This window comes from Dermacentor silvarum, chromosome 4 (genome assembly GCF_013339745.2).
Source record: "Dermacentor silvarum isolate Dsil-2018 chromosome 4, BIME_Dsil_1.4, whole genome shotgun sequence".
Lineage (NCBI taxonomy): Eukaryota > Metazoa > Arthropoda > Arachnida > Ixodida > Ixodidae > Dermacentor > Dermacentor silvarum.
The window spans coordinates 164,906,395-164,922,565 of record NC_051157.2 but is presented as its reverse complement, the minus strand read 5'-3'; the positions used below and the strand labels follow the sequence as shown (position 1 = coordinate 164,922,565).

The window sequence follows — 16,171 nt, the reverse complement described above, 5'->3', positions numbered from 1 at the left end:
ACTCTATGTCATTTACCTATCTCCAAATTAGTGGCCGAAGTTGTCTACCAGCTTGCGCAACAAGCCAGTCAAAAGCAGTCACGCACACCGCGAGAGTTCCGCGCTAACGCGTGGAAACGCAGAAGCGTGGTTGGCGTCGGCAGCACCTCTGCGCGTGTCCTCGTTGGTGCTGCTACAATTTGTTGTCTCTCTCCCTCTCTCTCTCTCGCGCGCGCTCTCATTTTCTCTTTCTCTCTCCTGAGCATAGCGTGCGACACACGAACTCTCTCTCGCTCTCATTTTCTCTTTATCTCTCCCGAGCATAGCGCGCGACGCTCCGCGAGGTGGTTGCTAGGCAACGCATTGCCTGGCAGCTGCGGCGTCGCTGGTTTCCGTGGCTACGGTGCGGCTGGCTTTTCGTGAAACGCACACGTTTTACGGCTGGCTTAAACAGCTTTGCTGTTAAAAAAGGAATAGGAAATATGGACGTTGCTGAAGCAATGGAAGTATCAGAATGGAGGCTACAGGTGTTGAATAAACATCACTTCAAGGATAAGGTTTGTAGCTGAATTGCTCGAATGATAATAGCATCAGTATCGATATGCATTGTGAGATTAATTCTGCCTTATTTTTTTATCAAGCGGCCCATGATATAAGCTAGCTCATAGACCAACAACATCAGCAGGTGCTGTTGCCGTTATTGTTTTCTCAATACGGCTTTCTCGCATGTGCCTTCAAAGTTTCGTAAGAAGGTACCTTTATTCTCTCCCTTTCTGTGAGGCCGCATCAAGACCACCTTGAACGCATTCCGGTTGCCTTTGCTCGGTATTGCACTTGTTCTCCTTCTTTCTAGAGCCTCTTGTAGCTCAATGTCAACGTGTTTCATTTCAATATAAGACTATTGTACTCGATCACTTCCTGTTGAACTTCACATTCAGAGCACCTTGAAGTTCTGGGATTTTTACAATTATTATTTGCAACATGGTACTATGCTCCATCTTCCCACGAAATATGGCAACAATTATTGTCTTACAGCCGGCGGCGATGGAAGAGCGTGTAAATGTACACAATATTCACTACGTATTTCTCGTTGAATGTCGACGTTAATGTGGCGAGCATTGAAGCATCCAAGTGGCACATCGTATTGCCAAATTCTCCAGCTTTTGAGCTGCTGAGTTCTTCATTTTTCTCTTACCGACATCTTCTTTACCATTTTGTAGATGAGCATTCCTCACTCAATTCACAACCTTGTCCATTCGGTTCACTTCACTCCTTTCATCACATTGGACTGCTTTAGCGGCCTGCTTTTTTTCTTCTTTGTAGCTGACTTCCTAAAATTTTTATTGCTGACTTGTTGACATCTTGCCTATTGTGTAGCCTGTTACTCTGGGTACACACCCAGTGGCACATACCTATTGTTGTTAATTGGCCAAGAATATTCATATGCCTAGTGTCACATTCGCAATTTACCATTCTCACTGTAACATGCCCAGTTGCACATACCAACGACCGAAGTTGTCGATTCCCATGCTGTCTATTCGGGCACACACCTAGTGGTCCATGATAGCGTGCAAGAGGTTAGATGCGGACGAGCATACGTAAGTTCTCAAAGAATGCTAAATGCAATAAACGTTGAAGAAGCGATATGATATACGGGCAGGCGATGTGAGGACTTACATTGCACGAAAATAGAGAAGGAGGCTCCTAAAGATCATTCTACCCTCCTAGGGAACATCTCTAAAGAACTGAAACTTGGTTTAGTTCTCCATTATTGTACCAAGTTGGATCAGCGCATCCATTGGAGCAGAAAAGGCGTATTTGTGTCATGAAATGCATTCAATTGTGAAAAGTCCCTAGACTGACGACAATAAAAATGGCTCCGATATTATTTTACACGACAAAAAAAGGGGGGGGGGAGGCAATGCTGCGCTACTACTATTGTTATGTCGTCAGTGGGCTTTGTAAGGTCATATAAATCAAGAATGTGATATGTCTGGCCCCTTAAGAACCTGTTGCCTTGGTAATTTTTATTTACCAGATATCTTGTACTGAGTACTGGTTTCTGCTTTTCTGCCTTATGGTGATAGTCTGCCAACAGAAAGTAACTTCTCGCTTATTAAGGCTGTGCGTGGCGAAAGTATGATGACCTTCACTTTAATTTCGTTTATTACACGTGAACGAAATGTGGTGCCCTCGAACTTATAGAATCATTTGTAACTGTCAGAAAAACAGGATACGTACCGAAGCAGTCATAATAGCAACGTATCTTGCAATTTTCGTTGTGATGAAATTTAATGCCTTGCTGATGACGTAATCAACGATGACGTGTACTTCAGGCGTTATTAACACAGGCAAACGTGGTGCTGTTGAAACAATAAGCACGATATTGTCCCGTTGTAATGGCTGTGAAGTAAGGACGCGTAAATGGAGACCGGAAACATTGCTAAATATTGATGAAAGTGTTAAAAGAATGTATGCCTTTGTTGAGTGAACTTCTGCCAAGAAAAATGAGCGCAATTTTAAATAAAACTACAGAGGCGAGAACAGTCGTCGGCGAATTTACTGTCACGTATTAAGTCTGTCAACTATTTATGGATTGCTAAATGGGAAGGGAGGGTGGTAGGCCACTGATTATAGAAGAAAGAGACGATGGTACTTGGCACCGCGCGCCCACACATACGCTATGTGCATCGTTAACGTCTGAAGATTCCACTTGAACTTTGCACGCCACAATTTTTATTGAAGGTGGGGGGGCAACCTACGCCAATCGAATTTCAAGGGCGCAACCAATACGCGCAAATTTGTACCTTCACATGCACATAAGCCATATTATCCTCCTATTTTCACACAATTTCGCCAAAACCAGAGCGATGCCAAAGCCAAATGGGCAGGCACTAAAAGCTTTCCTTTAAAGACTGTGTACTAAAAAGAGCGACCTCATATGACTGCCTCTACCCTAGACTGACCATTGGGGAAATGAGGGAAGTCTTACCTTTGTACCAATCCCATCGAGATTGCACCTTTGGGAGCTCCATGCTGACATTTGGCGTTGCTGCAGCAAGGAAATAGTATAAAACATTTTCACACATATTCTTGAAAGTTCTGGAGGCCCTTTATTCTTGGTGGGTACGAAGCTAGTGCTACTGTAATTACCACATCCCAAACACAGCGCCTTCACAAACACAGCGTTTTCTGCATCTGTTGTACTGATACATATAAATTAGCTCTACGTATAAAGTAGTCTGATTGACGTTTTGGTTACAACAAACTCTTGTTACAATATTATATACAGCATGTTTGAGTTAATTTGTGCCAAACCTTAAAAAAGGCCTAGGTGGGGGCTTCAATACGTAGAAAACTAAATCTTGGTAAATGTCATTTTGAGCAACATAAATATTTTTGCTCGTAATATAATTACTTGAAGGACTCCTGAACCACTTTTTATCGCAGTCTAGAAATGAATTTGAAGTCAAAATAGACTGGTTTAGAAGTACTTTGCCACAATGTGTACTTCAATTAATTGCCAACAACTTCACTTCGGCCGAAGTGAAGTTGTTGGCAATTAAAGGTCCCCTTCAATGCCTTGCACTGCGAAGGCAGCAGTGGAGCGCGCGGGTGCACAACGTTACGCCTACTGAACGTACGTCACCGTGGCGCACAGGTCAAATTTCATTTTGTATGTTCATGTAGACGCTGCAATTTCCGATTTCGGCTTCTACGACGCACCAGACGCGGTCGTTCTCTGCGAGACACAATGAGCTCAGGGGGAGCACTCGTCGGGCCGCCCAGAGGCGGCCGCGGTATCTAAGCTACGTTGCAGAACGGGGAAACATATAACTGTAATGGGCATGCGCAGCGTTTCCTTTGCGCACGACAAAGCTTGGATGCACGCTCGCGCTCATATGTTCCTGTCTGGCCGTGCTACAAGGTGCAGATCGGCTGTGTCCTGCACCATCTTGTCCGATGAATAGTAGCCACATCCAACTTGCGCCTTTTCAAGCTCAATTAGAAGCGAAGTCTGTCATGGCGTCTAGCCAGGAGTGGCCAGGAGTGAGCGCGGTCTCGCAAGCGTTCGTGTGGTCTAACCTTAGCTTTCGCGTGATTCGAGGCAATTTGAGTCTTCAAAACTAATCAAAATTGGCGTGACCCGATGGCTACGACACCAATAAGCAGTCTGGCCAAAGTTTAGTTCCGACGCGGGTGGCATAGATCGAGCGTCAGCAGACGATAGTCGAATTGTTCCGGTTTTATTCGCTTACTTCTGCAACTATATTTAACTGCGTCAATCAAATATGCAAAGTAATAGCAGGAAGGAGCGCGGTGATCGAAACACCCTTCTTCATTGCTGTCAGCTATTGGCCAGTAGAAGCCGCATATGCGTATATGCTATATGACGAAATATGGCGCACGAGAAGAGTTAAAAGAAGGCTTCTGCTGAAAAGCCAGTGTTTGAGATAAAGGTGGTTTTACGCTACGCTTGTGAGCTCCACGCGCCCCTCGCGACTTAAATAGTGTAGCTGAGATGTTCAGGTGGTACAGGACACCATTAAATAACTCATTTAAACAATAAACTTTATAAGGAGCAATTTAAAAGCGGCAACGCAAAACGTTGAGTAGAGTATTCAGAAATATAAAATAGATTTTTTAAAATTTAAATGGCTGTTGGAAACATTATATTTTCTTGACTCCCTGGAAACCACGCAAAGTCTGGAAATCCACTATGTGACCTGGTGCTGAAGCGAAGTTAGATTAGCGCCTTCATCATGCCTCAAAGGTATCATCAACGCTGTCTGCGAGGAGGCCAGAGCGAATGAATTGACTCCAAGCGGAAAAGATGGTCACCAGGGGACGGCCATCATCGCCTTCTGAGATGATTCGCCATCAGTCATCATAATCCTCTTCCCCATGCAGGCTGTCAACAGCAAGAAACCTGACAGGGCTACAGTAGTTTATGTGCGCTATTTAATAATATCATATGCCTTTATTTACCGCTTCCGCGCACAAATTAAATTCGCAAAATCGCTGCTGAAGCCGTTGTCTTTAGGCCGTCTTGTTTGCTTCCCGTCTTATTTTTTACATTTAGCCTGCTGCCACAGTGAGTATTCACTCAAAGCTTGCGTAACCTATGTTGTTAACTGCCAGTGCCGAATGTCCTGGTACTTTCGCGTGAATCTAATGGAGGTTTCTGGGCACAACTCGTTGCCCAAATACAAACATTCCTCATTATCTGTATTGGTTATATTGGAGTACTTAGATTATTTTGCCAGTGGATTGCGGGACATGACGAGAATTGTTAAACCAATAAACCAGTGACGTCTCCTTACAGTAATCGTCCCTTCGATGTTGCTCATTCTCTGGGTGAGGGACCTCGTACAGTTCATGCGGTATTTCACCACTTGATGATCTCTCCATTTCTTCCAATGGCTTTATGCGCAGAGTGTGGCCGAGAACACCCTCCTAAAAATATTTGCAATACTCAGTAATAGAAAACTATGAGAAAGAAGCGATACTTCACTGGAAGAAAAGAAGCAATGCAGAGCGCAATGTCTTACTTGCTCTTTAATAGTACTGTACACACTAGTACTGTACAATAGTACTGTGCATTCATTCAGTACAACGAAGGAAAAATTACACACAATACAGACAGCACGAAATATTCGTAGATAATGGCTACGTATAGCCTTAATATAGAGGGAAACTCTGATCGGCATATATGTAGGCGGCAACTATGAGGCACTGAGTGCAATGTCGATTGCGCGGTTCCTGGCAAAGGTGGTTTTGCTGATGACAGCAAACGGTGCCTTCGGCAGTGATAAGTATTCCAAAGATGTTGACAGCAAATGCGAAGCAACCTTACGGGCATATCAAAGAGCAAGGTTATTGAAGGGACGGCTACAAAACGCAAACCTGCACTCTAAGAAAAAAAGGTCAAAAGTGAGTCACAACAACATGACTCTCTTTTTCTGTGTTAAGACCCCTTTTTGCGTGCGTAGAGTCACAAAATAATGGTCAATCCTTCTGCACGAGTCAATTGACTCCCAATGGCTTGCGAAGAGTCGTCGTGAAAGATCGCGACTCCTTTGTGACTGTGCAGGCTGTTGACGAGAGAAAGATTATAATGCAGCAAAAAAAATACCAGATGATTTATTCTGGCTTTATGCTTGCTTCTGGTTTAGGCAGACTCTCAGGGTTTATGTCCTGGTTGTAATTCAATGTCTAACTCTCGTCCCATGTTCTGCAATGTTGATTTTCTTTGACAATGTATGTTGACAGCTTGCACGCTTAAGTTACTAGCTGGTTTCCTGTGCTAAGGAGTACCTAGATTTGTCACACTGGATTCCGACCATTAGTAAAACTGAAAAAAAGAATTGGCTACTAAACAGAGCACATCAACGAGGTAACAAGTTAAGTTCGGTGGACGCACCCAACAGTGCCAATTGTAAATGTAGTTCTGTGACGTAAAATTAAATTTTGAGAGTTTATGTGCCAAAAGCAATATCTTATTTAGAGATACACGGTAATGGGAAACTACAGATTAATTTCCAGCAGCTCGGGTTTATTAACGTGCCCGGAATTCACGGTGCACGAGCGGTTTTGCATTCTACCCCCATTGGAATGCGGCCGCCGCGGTTGTAATTGTACCCGTGACCTCGAGTTCAGCAGCACAGTGCCACACCCACTGGGCTACCGCGGCTCGTTGTGTTCCGCGACCAGAAAGAAACATCAGCGTACACAACACTGCTTTTGAGCCCCCTTAGAAAAATAAAAAACAAAAAGTCGAAGTTTCGCCCGAAAGACGAAGATTTGTTAGCTATAGCAATGTATTAGACAACTGCACGAAGCAAGGTTCCCAGTTTCATCGGCTGTATAAATTGCAGTAAACATTCGTTTACTAATTACATTATCAAGTATGGGGTCACACGCGCACGTGCTAACATGAACAGATTTTACTCAATGAACGCGAACGCTTGCAGTCACAACGCTGGCGTGATGAAGAGCGCGAACAGAGGGGACCGAACGCTTCTGCTTCCTCTTTCCTCCAACGCGTCTCCGAAACTTTAAATTACGCTACCTCGGCTCACCCCGCCTTTGGACCCATCGGAGATTAGGGCGAGCGTGGCGCAATACCGGTTTAGAGCAACGGAAGAGCAGACGCGTGCCAAACCAACGCCTCCCTTGACCCGGCTTTCGCGCGTGTTATCACGTTTCCTCTTATATATTGCGCGTCCATCAAGTCAATATCCATCTCGGCTTACCCTCCAACACTTGCTCTCATGTGCGCAGTCAACGGCTCGGGATAGCATCTTTTCGCACTTGGACTTTATACGTAAGTTCACTGCAACGCCAACAGATAAATTTCACCGCTTGTGTCCTTGTAATGGCTACCACAATAAACGTAAAAATTTTATGAAAAACCAACCTCGTAGGTTTTTCACGCCATGAGCCAACGGTGAACGTCCTAGAAATTATGTGGATAAATTTCCGCCGAATGTTTACGCCCGCAGCTGGTGGCAGCGGCGCACACACGCACCAACTTGTGCCGGAAATGCAGTTCTGGTAACTTCATGGGCACTATATTATACTGTAACACGGGGACGTCTTTATAGTTCTACCTTACATCAGTGCAAACTGCACTCAATAGAGATCGAGTGCAGCTGCTACGTTATAGTTAAGCAAATTAATCGCAAATAGGCCGCGTCTTTACTACACTTCTAGCAGGCTCCGAAGACCTATAATAGATATTTCAAACGTAATCAGAGTCGTACTAGCGAATTTTTCTTCTGTAAAGTGAAGGTAGTGGGCGTGGTAGCGGGTATCTCAAGACGCATGATTAAATTGAAGGCTGTTTCATTCGCGAACATTCGTGTACGTGAAGCAAAATTATCAGTTAGCAAAACATTTTTTTTTCAGTGCGAGGGAAGAAAACCGAAACCAGTTTATGATTTGTGCGGCCCCAAAGTGATCCAAAGCTGAAGCCATCAAAAGCACGGCGGCATTTTGTAGATGTGTTGCAACATGCATGCGCGAGCTCGCTGCTGTTGTTGAATGGCACTGAAAGCGCTGCGTTAGGGGCGAGTGCAACCGAACATTAGGGCAAGTTACAATGGAAACTTCTTTCCGTGCTACGTGATTGCCACCACAAAAACGCCAGCAGTAGCGTGTCGCCGATTTCTTCTTTGCCGACATCGAACAAGCAAAGCTCGCCGGACCGTGGCAAGCACCCGAAGTGTTGCGGTCTGCACTGCGTCGCCTTTCATTGTGATGTGAGACATCGTAACGCACAGAGACTGCCGGATGCATACGAAAGCCTACCAGCAGGGAGTGACTGTGCCATTTTTCTCTTAACGTCTCAGGTGAGTGTATCAGCTTTTGTTCGAGTTTTCAAACGGCGCGTACTCGGCCCTTCCGGTTTGGCTACATTCTGCGCGACGTTTCTCTTGGCAAGACGTTTCTCTCGGCAGTTACAAACGTTTCCTAGAAATGCGCGCGGAGACTATTATTACTCGATTTTCTATTTTGTGTCTTGTGTTTTATTAAAAAAATGGTTCTTTAATTTGTATTTTTATGTGAGTATATTGGTATTTGTATATTTGGCAAGGAGAAATGAGTTAATTGCAAAGTTGTACATCTCAGTGAGCTGCATATGAACCCAACCAAGTTAACCCTGTCTTGGCTATTGTACGTATAACAACTTTAAGTGCATACAGCTGTAGTTGGCTTAATCGCTGAAGGATATTTTATTCTAAAAGTAGAATTCTGTGTACCATTTTACTGCTGCTATGCAGAAATACTTTTTTCTTGTACCAAGAAACTCTGACAGTGTTGAATGAAATATAATGAGGTGTGGTGTATTTTACTAATTTAATTAAAAAAATTTCGTCTGTCATGCATCAGAGATTAGTTTACCTTGTAGAAACAATGTTGTGTTATCTCCTACGCTACTGCTGTTGTCCTGCATATTTCAGTAATGTTGTAATGTGTTTTATTTCAGGTATTGAAGAAGCGGAAACAGCCACAGGAAGTAGCCATCTTATGCAGCACGTTATGGGTGAGAAATCGTAGCAGGCACTTTGGCATATCTCCTTAGCAGTATGATGCGATTTGGTGTAATTTTTTTGTCCTCGTTCCTGCCTTATTCATTTTAGTATTGTGAAAATGGTAATACGTTAACATAGAGACAGAGTAATCACTCGAGGGCGAGACATGGCTGGAGGAGACAAGACACATAAGCCTCCTTTGTCCGTGTATCAATGTTGCGCAGTTACTCTGTCCTCACCTACCAACAAGCCAAAATTTCTCGTCAGGTACGATTACTAATTCTCTGTTATTACAATTTCATCAACGCAACAATGAAAGGACATAGTTACACACACAGGAACACAGAGACTTCAAATGATGAAGAGTCAGAACAAAGAGCATTGCTGGAGCCAATGTTTCGACAAGGAGAATAAGACAAGTCCTCTTGTCAGCACGTTGGCTCCAGCGACATTCTTTGTTCTACCACAATTTCCCGTTTAAAGGAACCATTATTGCTCTGGCTGAAGTATTATGCCTTATGTAATAAAATTAGCAGGGTGAAATTTCAAGAATGTGAAAGCTTTTCTGTATTCTAATGTTAGAGCCAAGACAGGCAGAGAAAGAAGAATAAAATTTCGAGAAGCACTGTGTTAGCACCACCCAGTTGGCCAGCTTCATTCGCATCTTGCACTTTATTGCAATAATGACCATAGAAATTAGTTAATTAAATTAGCTTGATTTACTTATGTCAAGAGATGCTGAACTTGGATTAAGGCAGGTTAAAAAATATACAATGACATTTTAAGATGGCAGGCTTGCAGTTGACTAGCACACCACTTGATGGCATGAGCTCAGGTTTGGGTTGCACACTCTTTTTCGTCTTTACTGGCATTTTCATAAACGTAACTTCTGCTTCGTTATTGTTGGGGTTCTAGTTTTGTAGGAGCTAACTGTTTACCCTTATTTGTATTGGTAACCATGTTACACGGACAACTGCTGCATTTTTGTAAATTAGGACATGGTAGGACTTGGAACATTTGTGCAAATTTGTCGCAGGTATACTTGGCGGCTCGTGCTCCTGCCTTCCGCCACCACCCTGTCCCGACTGCGTCCACTAGAGAGTTGGCAACCTTAGTGATGATGCCAAGCAGGCCGATGGCAGACGGCAAGAAGCAGGTAAATACATGCAACCTAACAGTGTCTTCTTGACTGAAGCAGCCTGTAGCCACTCAGCAATGAATTAACCTGGAAGTAGTTCTACTATTCCGAAATGCGGCGGCCGCATTTCGATGGAGGTGAAATGCAAAAACGCCCGTGTGCTTGCGTTGTAGTGCACGTTAAAGAACCCCAGGTGGTCAAAATTATTCCGGAACCCTCCACTACGGCGTGCCTCATAATCAGAACTGGTTTTGGCAAGTAAAATCCCAGTTTAGTTACCACCTGGTCTGCTTCCTTCCTTGTCCTCATGATTTATGCGCTATCTTTGTCATGCAAAATACATCTACCTGTGCTACATATTTTGCCAGCATGATTTATTTATGGCAAGTGGTGTATTAGTGCTTATTTCAATCAGTGAAATTGTTGGTGTCTTAAAAAACTTAGTCCTAAAAAACCATGTTTAGGTCAACTTCAATAAAATGTTTAGCTTAAATATTGCTGTATGTTTTTTGTAATATTGTCAGTTTTCAAGTTTGTATGCACTGTTGCAGATTGTATGAAAGAATAAAATTGATGCACAACTATTTAATATGGTGTTTTTCCGATCAATTTTCAACTCAAGCTAAGAAACATGCATGAGTTGTGTGGGAAAAGTGCCAACAAGAGTACGATAAGGTAAGACAGCTGTTTTTACTATTAAATTGGATTATCGATTGCCAACCAGTTGCTGTCTTGAATTTTGTACTGCATAGATTTTGTAATGTAAGTTGGAATATTGTTTCTATTGCACTTCATTATCTGGTTCTCCTTCTTCAACCAGTGCACCCGCCGCGGTGGCTTAGTCAGCTAAGGCGTTGCGCTGCTGAGCACGAGATTGCGGGATCGAATCCCGGCCGCGGCGGCAGCATTTCGATGGAGGCGAAATGCAAAACGCCCGTGTGCTTGCGTTGTAGTGCACGTTAAAGAACCCCAGGTGGTCAAAATTATACCGGAGCCCTCCACTACGGCGTGCCTCATAATCAGAACTGGTTTTGGCACGTAAAACCCCCGAAAGAAGAATTCTTCAACCAGTGTTAGTCCCTTTGTTATATTTTATGTGTACATTATTTCCATAGGAGGTTACATCCTAACTTCTAAATAAAAGTATGTCTGAGGGAACAGTGAAATAAGTTTAGCATAGAACCTTTTGACATTATAAAATTATGACTTGTGTTGGGGTGAATTGAACTTTTGCATGAGTGACATACTATTTTATGGTGTCATTATGGTTCAGAGTGACATTGCAGTGTCATGCACATACAGCTGCAAGGTGCATATTGGGTGTTTCTTTAAAACTGTTTCCTTGGTTGGCCGTTTCCAGTTTAATAGTAAAGAGAACTGTCTGGTGTTCATGGTGATTCTCTGCTGACTGATACATTTGACACTTCCAGAAGGCGACATCAAATCCCGGCCGCGGTGGCCGCACTTCGATGGAGGCGAAATGCAAAAACGCCTGTGTGCTTGCGTCGTAGTGCACGTTAAAGAACCCAGGTGGTCAAAATTAATCCGGAGCCCTCCACTACGGCGTGCCTCATAATCATAACTGGTTTTGGCACATAAAACCCCAGAAACTCACTTCCATAAGACAATAACAAAATGATGGAATAATCACTTTTTGTTGCAAACCTGCCTTGTGCTTAGCTATGGATTCATTATTATTCTAGGTTGTCTTTTCACGATAGTCACTTTGCACTGTCGGCAAAAGTTTTTGACTCATTTTGAAAGGCGGCTCGACGCTGCCAGCAGAGAGTCGAATGACTTACATGGATTAGTTAGATTATTCTATTTGCAAGAGTGCTGCACCACGCACTAGGGGTACCGCGACACATACTAATGGAGTCATCAGACTCGTCAAGAATAGTTACCCGACTCCTTCAATAGTGGTCATGTGACCCTTTATCTTGAGTCGTCTGACTCACCTAGAATAGTTAACAGACACCCTCAGGAATAGTCATGTGACCCTTAGGCTTGAGTCTTCTGACTCACCTAGAATAGTTAAGACTCCCTCAGCAGTAGTCATTTGACCCTCTATCTTGAGTCGTCTGACTCATCTAGAAGAGTTAACAGACTCCCTCAGCAGTAGTCTTGCAATGCTCTTGAGAGGGTCCAGGAGACTACTAGAAAAAAGTGTGCAAGACTACTGCGTGAGGAGTTAAGTAACCACCTTGTATACATCACAGATAGTCTTCGGACTCTCTGGCGAAAGGGACTTCGGGTGTCTCCCCCATAGTGTGTCATATATGTGACTAGTCCAGACTCTTCGAAAAGAGTAAGGGATACTCTTTTTTTCTTAGTGTGTTGGGTTGAAAGGGGAGATGTGCGCCAGTGCTAAATAAATCTGCTAAGCCATATTACAAAATAGACAGTTAGACGCACACAGGTCTCTCAGGTGAGGGTTGACACTGCAAGAATTTAGGATGTATGCAGGTTTTGTTACAGCCTGTGGTGAACAGTGGGATTAATTACGGAATTTCGCATAAGAACTACGTCAAGAACCGCGAATCGCCGCACAATCGCCGACAAGTGGGTGAATGGGCATAAGTGCGGCTCGGCGCTGAGGTTAACATTTCTCAGTGGCTTCGATAATCAAGACGTCAAGGCCGTGAAAAGAGAGCAGGATATGAAGAAACCCTGTCGAGCAGCAGATACCAAAGCAGGGTGCGTCTAGAGGAAGCAGTGACCGATAATCACTTCATCAGGACACTGCACAAGCACGACATACAACGAGGTTATCTGATGCCCTGCTGGGCATCATTCCAAGAAGTGAACATTCCAAGAACCAAAATCGCGGCGCCATCAGTGTCATTCAGTGACTCCTGCAGTGCACTGTGTACCGGGGGTAATAAAGCCTAGAGCAGAGGGAATCGCTCACAACTATCTGCGCTCTGCTATCTTTAAAGGCTGTGATGGTAACATTTTTAACGTGAATATCCACTTGGATTCGTCACGTACTAGTCAATAATAGAGAATTCTTGTGCACGGTAATGGATGGTGCATCACTTTTGAGAGCTGTGCGGCTTCGTTTCCCAGTGCGTACTTACCAGTACTGTGTAAGGGACGACAACTAGCACGTTTGAAACCTTGTGAGTGGAGACAATTACTGTATGTCGAGTTTCGTAGCAAGAAATCAGAACTATATTGTCCGTAGTGAGGAGGGAAAATGTCCAGTGTTTTTGCCACGACACCAAAAATCACTGCTTTAGTTCGGAGGTGATGACCAACGACAGCTAAAATCGCGGACAAGGCGACCAACACGAGTGCAACTGACTCATATAGGTAGGTTTTTTGTCATTAATGCTGCAATGTCTAGTACATTAAGCTCGTCCTGGCCTCCTTTTTTCGCAATTTATGTACTCAATCAAGCCATCCTCACCAACTCCTAAGCCCGTGTGCACACCTTGTCCCTTAAGCGCTTTACCTTTTCTATCATCCTTTTGTCTCTGCACCTTTTTTTTTCATTTTAAGACGAAAGTGTTTTATGCCGGTGTCCACCATCAACTTCCTGTAACGGATGTGACGTCGTCTAAGGCTTTCCCTTAATACATAGTTTGGGTACTTTGCTTTATGTGTGCTCCTTTGCTTCGGTTGAAACATTTTTGATAAGTACCAGCTGTTAGTAGTTGTTGAATGCAATGATTCTACACAGCGCCGGTTTGTTCAAGGTTAGCAGACTCGGCTGTGTCGACCACGTGCACTCCTACCCTTTCATTTTAAAGCGACAGCTATCTTTACTTCCTCCAGCCACTTCTCGGTATGAATTTTTCTGGCCGCTTACGGGTGAGGGGGAGAGTCAACTTCGGCCACTATGTACGTGCCCGATTCTGTCTTGCCGCGGAGATAACATGCACCGCCAAGTTTTTGCCCGAACTTCATCACTGCGTGCATGATATTGTAATGTGCCTATTCATGGGCAATTTATGTATCGGTGTGGCGAGGTCCCACGTAAGGTCGACAGCAATAAAAAAAATGCGAAAGAAGCAGTCTCACATGACTGTCGACAGTAATGCGTTAGAATTGAATCAATATAGCGATATAACGTATTGCCACCATCGAAACGAGTTATGTACGGTGCGTGTACTGCATCTGGATGCTTCTTTCGCGTTTCCTTAAGAACACTCATGGAGCGCCGCCGCCGCGAAGCCTGTGCGTGGCCTCCTGAAATTCACGGCAAGCCGGTGCGTGCGAACGCGTCATGTGGCAAGTGGGCTCCTCTATCGCGCTTCTTTCTGGACAAGCTGCGCCATCTAGTAACACCGCCTAGAGGTCCGCGCGTGGTATCCGAGCCGAGAAGCACGGCGGGCCGATGTGCGCGAACACTGAGAATTGATCCCCTGCTTGCCGCACACTCAGTGGAGTGTAATCAGTGACAAAAGTTGGCGAGAGGTTCATTGAAGAGAGCGCAGACCATGTGTCACATACCCAGTGATCCAATTCATCGTCAGAGTTTGTTCGAATAGCGGTCTCGCATCTACAGTGACCCATGCCGGCGCAAAACAGCGCTGTTGAAGAGTGGCAGGAATGTACACATTGGCACATACTCAGTGCACCGCGATGTGCTCCAACTTCATCTCCCAGCGAAGTTGGAGGTCAGGTAGACCTCCTCAACGACACATACGAGCATCTACTGCACTACCTGAAGGTTATTTCGTTCTTTCTTTCTTTCGTTTCTTCATTGATATTCAGCCATTGCAGCTTGCTTGCTTATGCGGGCATGAGCCATTCCTGAGGATATTTTTTGCATCATTTTTATCATCACTGCTCTAGATGCCGCTCTTTTCGGGTATCAGCCACTGTGATGATGATATATTTAACGCGATAGCGTTATGGACCCCGTGTTGCAGAAAATCTGACCGCGGCGTTTTCACGAATTTGTTTCCAATTATCGTCTGGGAAGGAGGACATCCCCCCTTCCACTCCCAATTGAACGAACATCAGGATAGCACACTCCGACTTCGACAAAGCCGTTCGTATCCCTCTCCTTGGTCCCTTAACAGGATAGACCTTGACCACTCACAGTCGTGCCCCAAATGTAGTCATGACTCATGCTCTTTTGATCACATGCTCTGGTTGTGCCCCGCCCTTAACGCCTCTCCACCCATCACGGAAAAGCAATGGGAGGAATCCCTCAAGAGCAGCAATCTTCACATTCAACTCCAGACTGTCAAGCGGGCCCAGAACAACGTGGGACACAAATAATGTTCTTGTCATGTCATGTCATGTCGGCGTAAGCGCCGGCATCCATGGCGGAGAAAATCATCCCGAACCACCCCTACCACGGAGGCCCTCCGCGTGGCGCAGAGGTGCTGGTGAACTTATCGAATTTCTCAAACTAAAATGCCTCAGAAAAATCGTAAAGTACGACTTTTCCACAACCTACAGACGTGATAGCGTCGGATAGTAATGGAATTTCTCAAACCAAAATGGGCTAGAAAAATCGTAAAGTACGACTTAGCCACAACCTACAGACGCGATAGCGTCGGATTGTGATATCAATATACGAGAAAACATAATTATCTTATGCGGATACTCAAACACCAAGCCCCTTTTCCAGATTTTCTACCACTCATACAAAGCGATGCGCCAAGGTTTGCTCCTTGCGAAAATACCATCCAGATGGCGCTCGCCTCCTCGGCAGCCGCATGCAGAGGCGAAGTTTGAAAAAAAATAAAGCTGCAGTTGCCGAGAAGTCTGATAAGCAGCCAGGATCTTTGAACGCTATCCGTTCGACTCTTAAAGGCGAAGCTTAAGCGTCCTCCAAAATTTTCGTTTCAGTCATGCACGTTTTTTTGTATCACTTGACTAGGCACCACATTTAAGGCTTTCGCCTAAAAAGCTGAAGTTGATCATCACGCATAGGAGGGAAACGGTAGAGTAGGAATAGGGAGTTGGCCATATATGCACGCACAGATACAGGAGTATGTGGCCTCCCGTTGCCGTGCAACAAGAATCACTATACACATAACGAGTGAATCAGGGA

At 44.5% G+C, this 16,171-nt stretch overlaps 1 protein-coding gene across 2 annotated transcripts in view; it reads right to left on the bottom strand.

The window, feature by feature from the left end:
* The window catches only part of LOC119450762 (venom metalloproteinase antarease-like TtrivMP_A), a 689,114-nt gene that overhangs the window by 106,085 nt on the left and 566,858 nt on the right, over positions 1 to 16,171 (bottom strand). For both annotated transcript variants that reach the window (XM_037714269.2, XM_049666199.1), the window contains exons 5-7: positions 5,304 to 5,436; positions 2,972 to 3,031; positions 2,221 to 2,342 (exon numbers count right to left, since the gene is read on the bottom strand). In XM_037714269.2, coding sequence (XP_037570197.2) covers positions 2,221 to 2,342; positions 2,972 to 3,031; positions 5,304 to 5,436 — 315 coding nt within the window. The remainder of the gene's footprint in view (positions 1 to 2,220; positions 2,343 to 2,971; positions 3,032 to 5,303; positions 5,437 to 16,171) is intronic.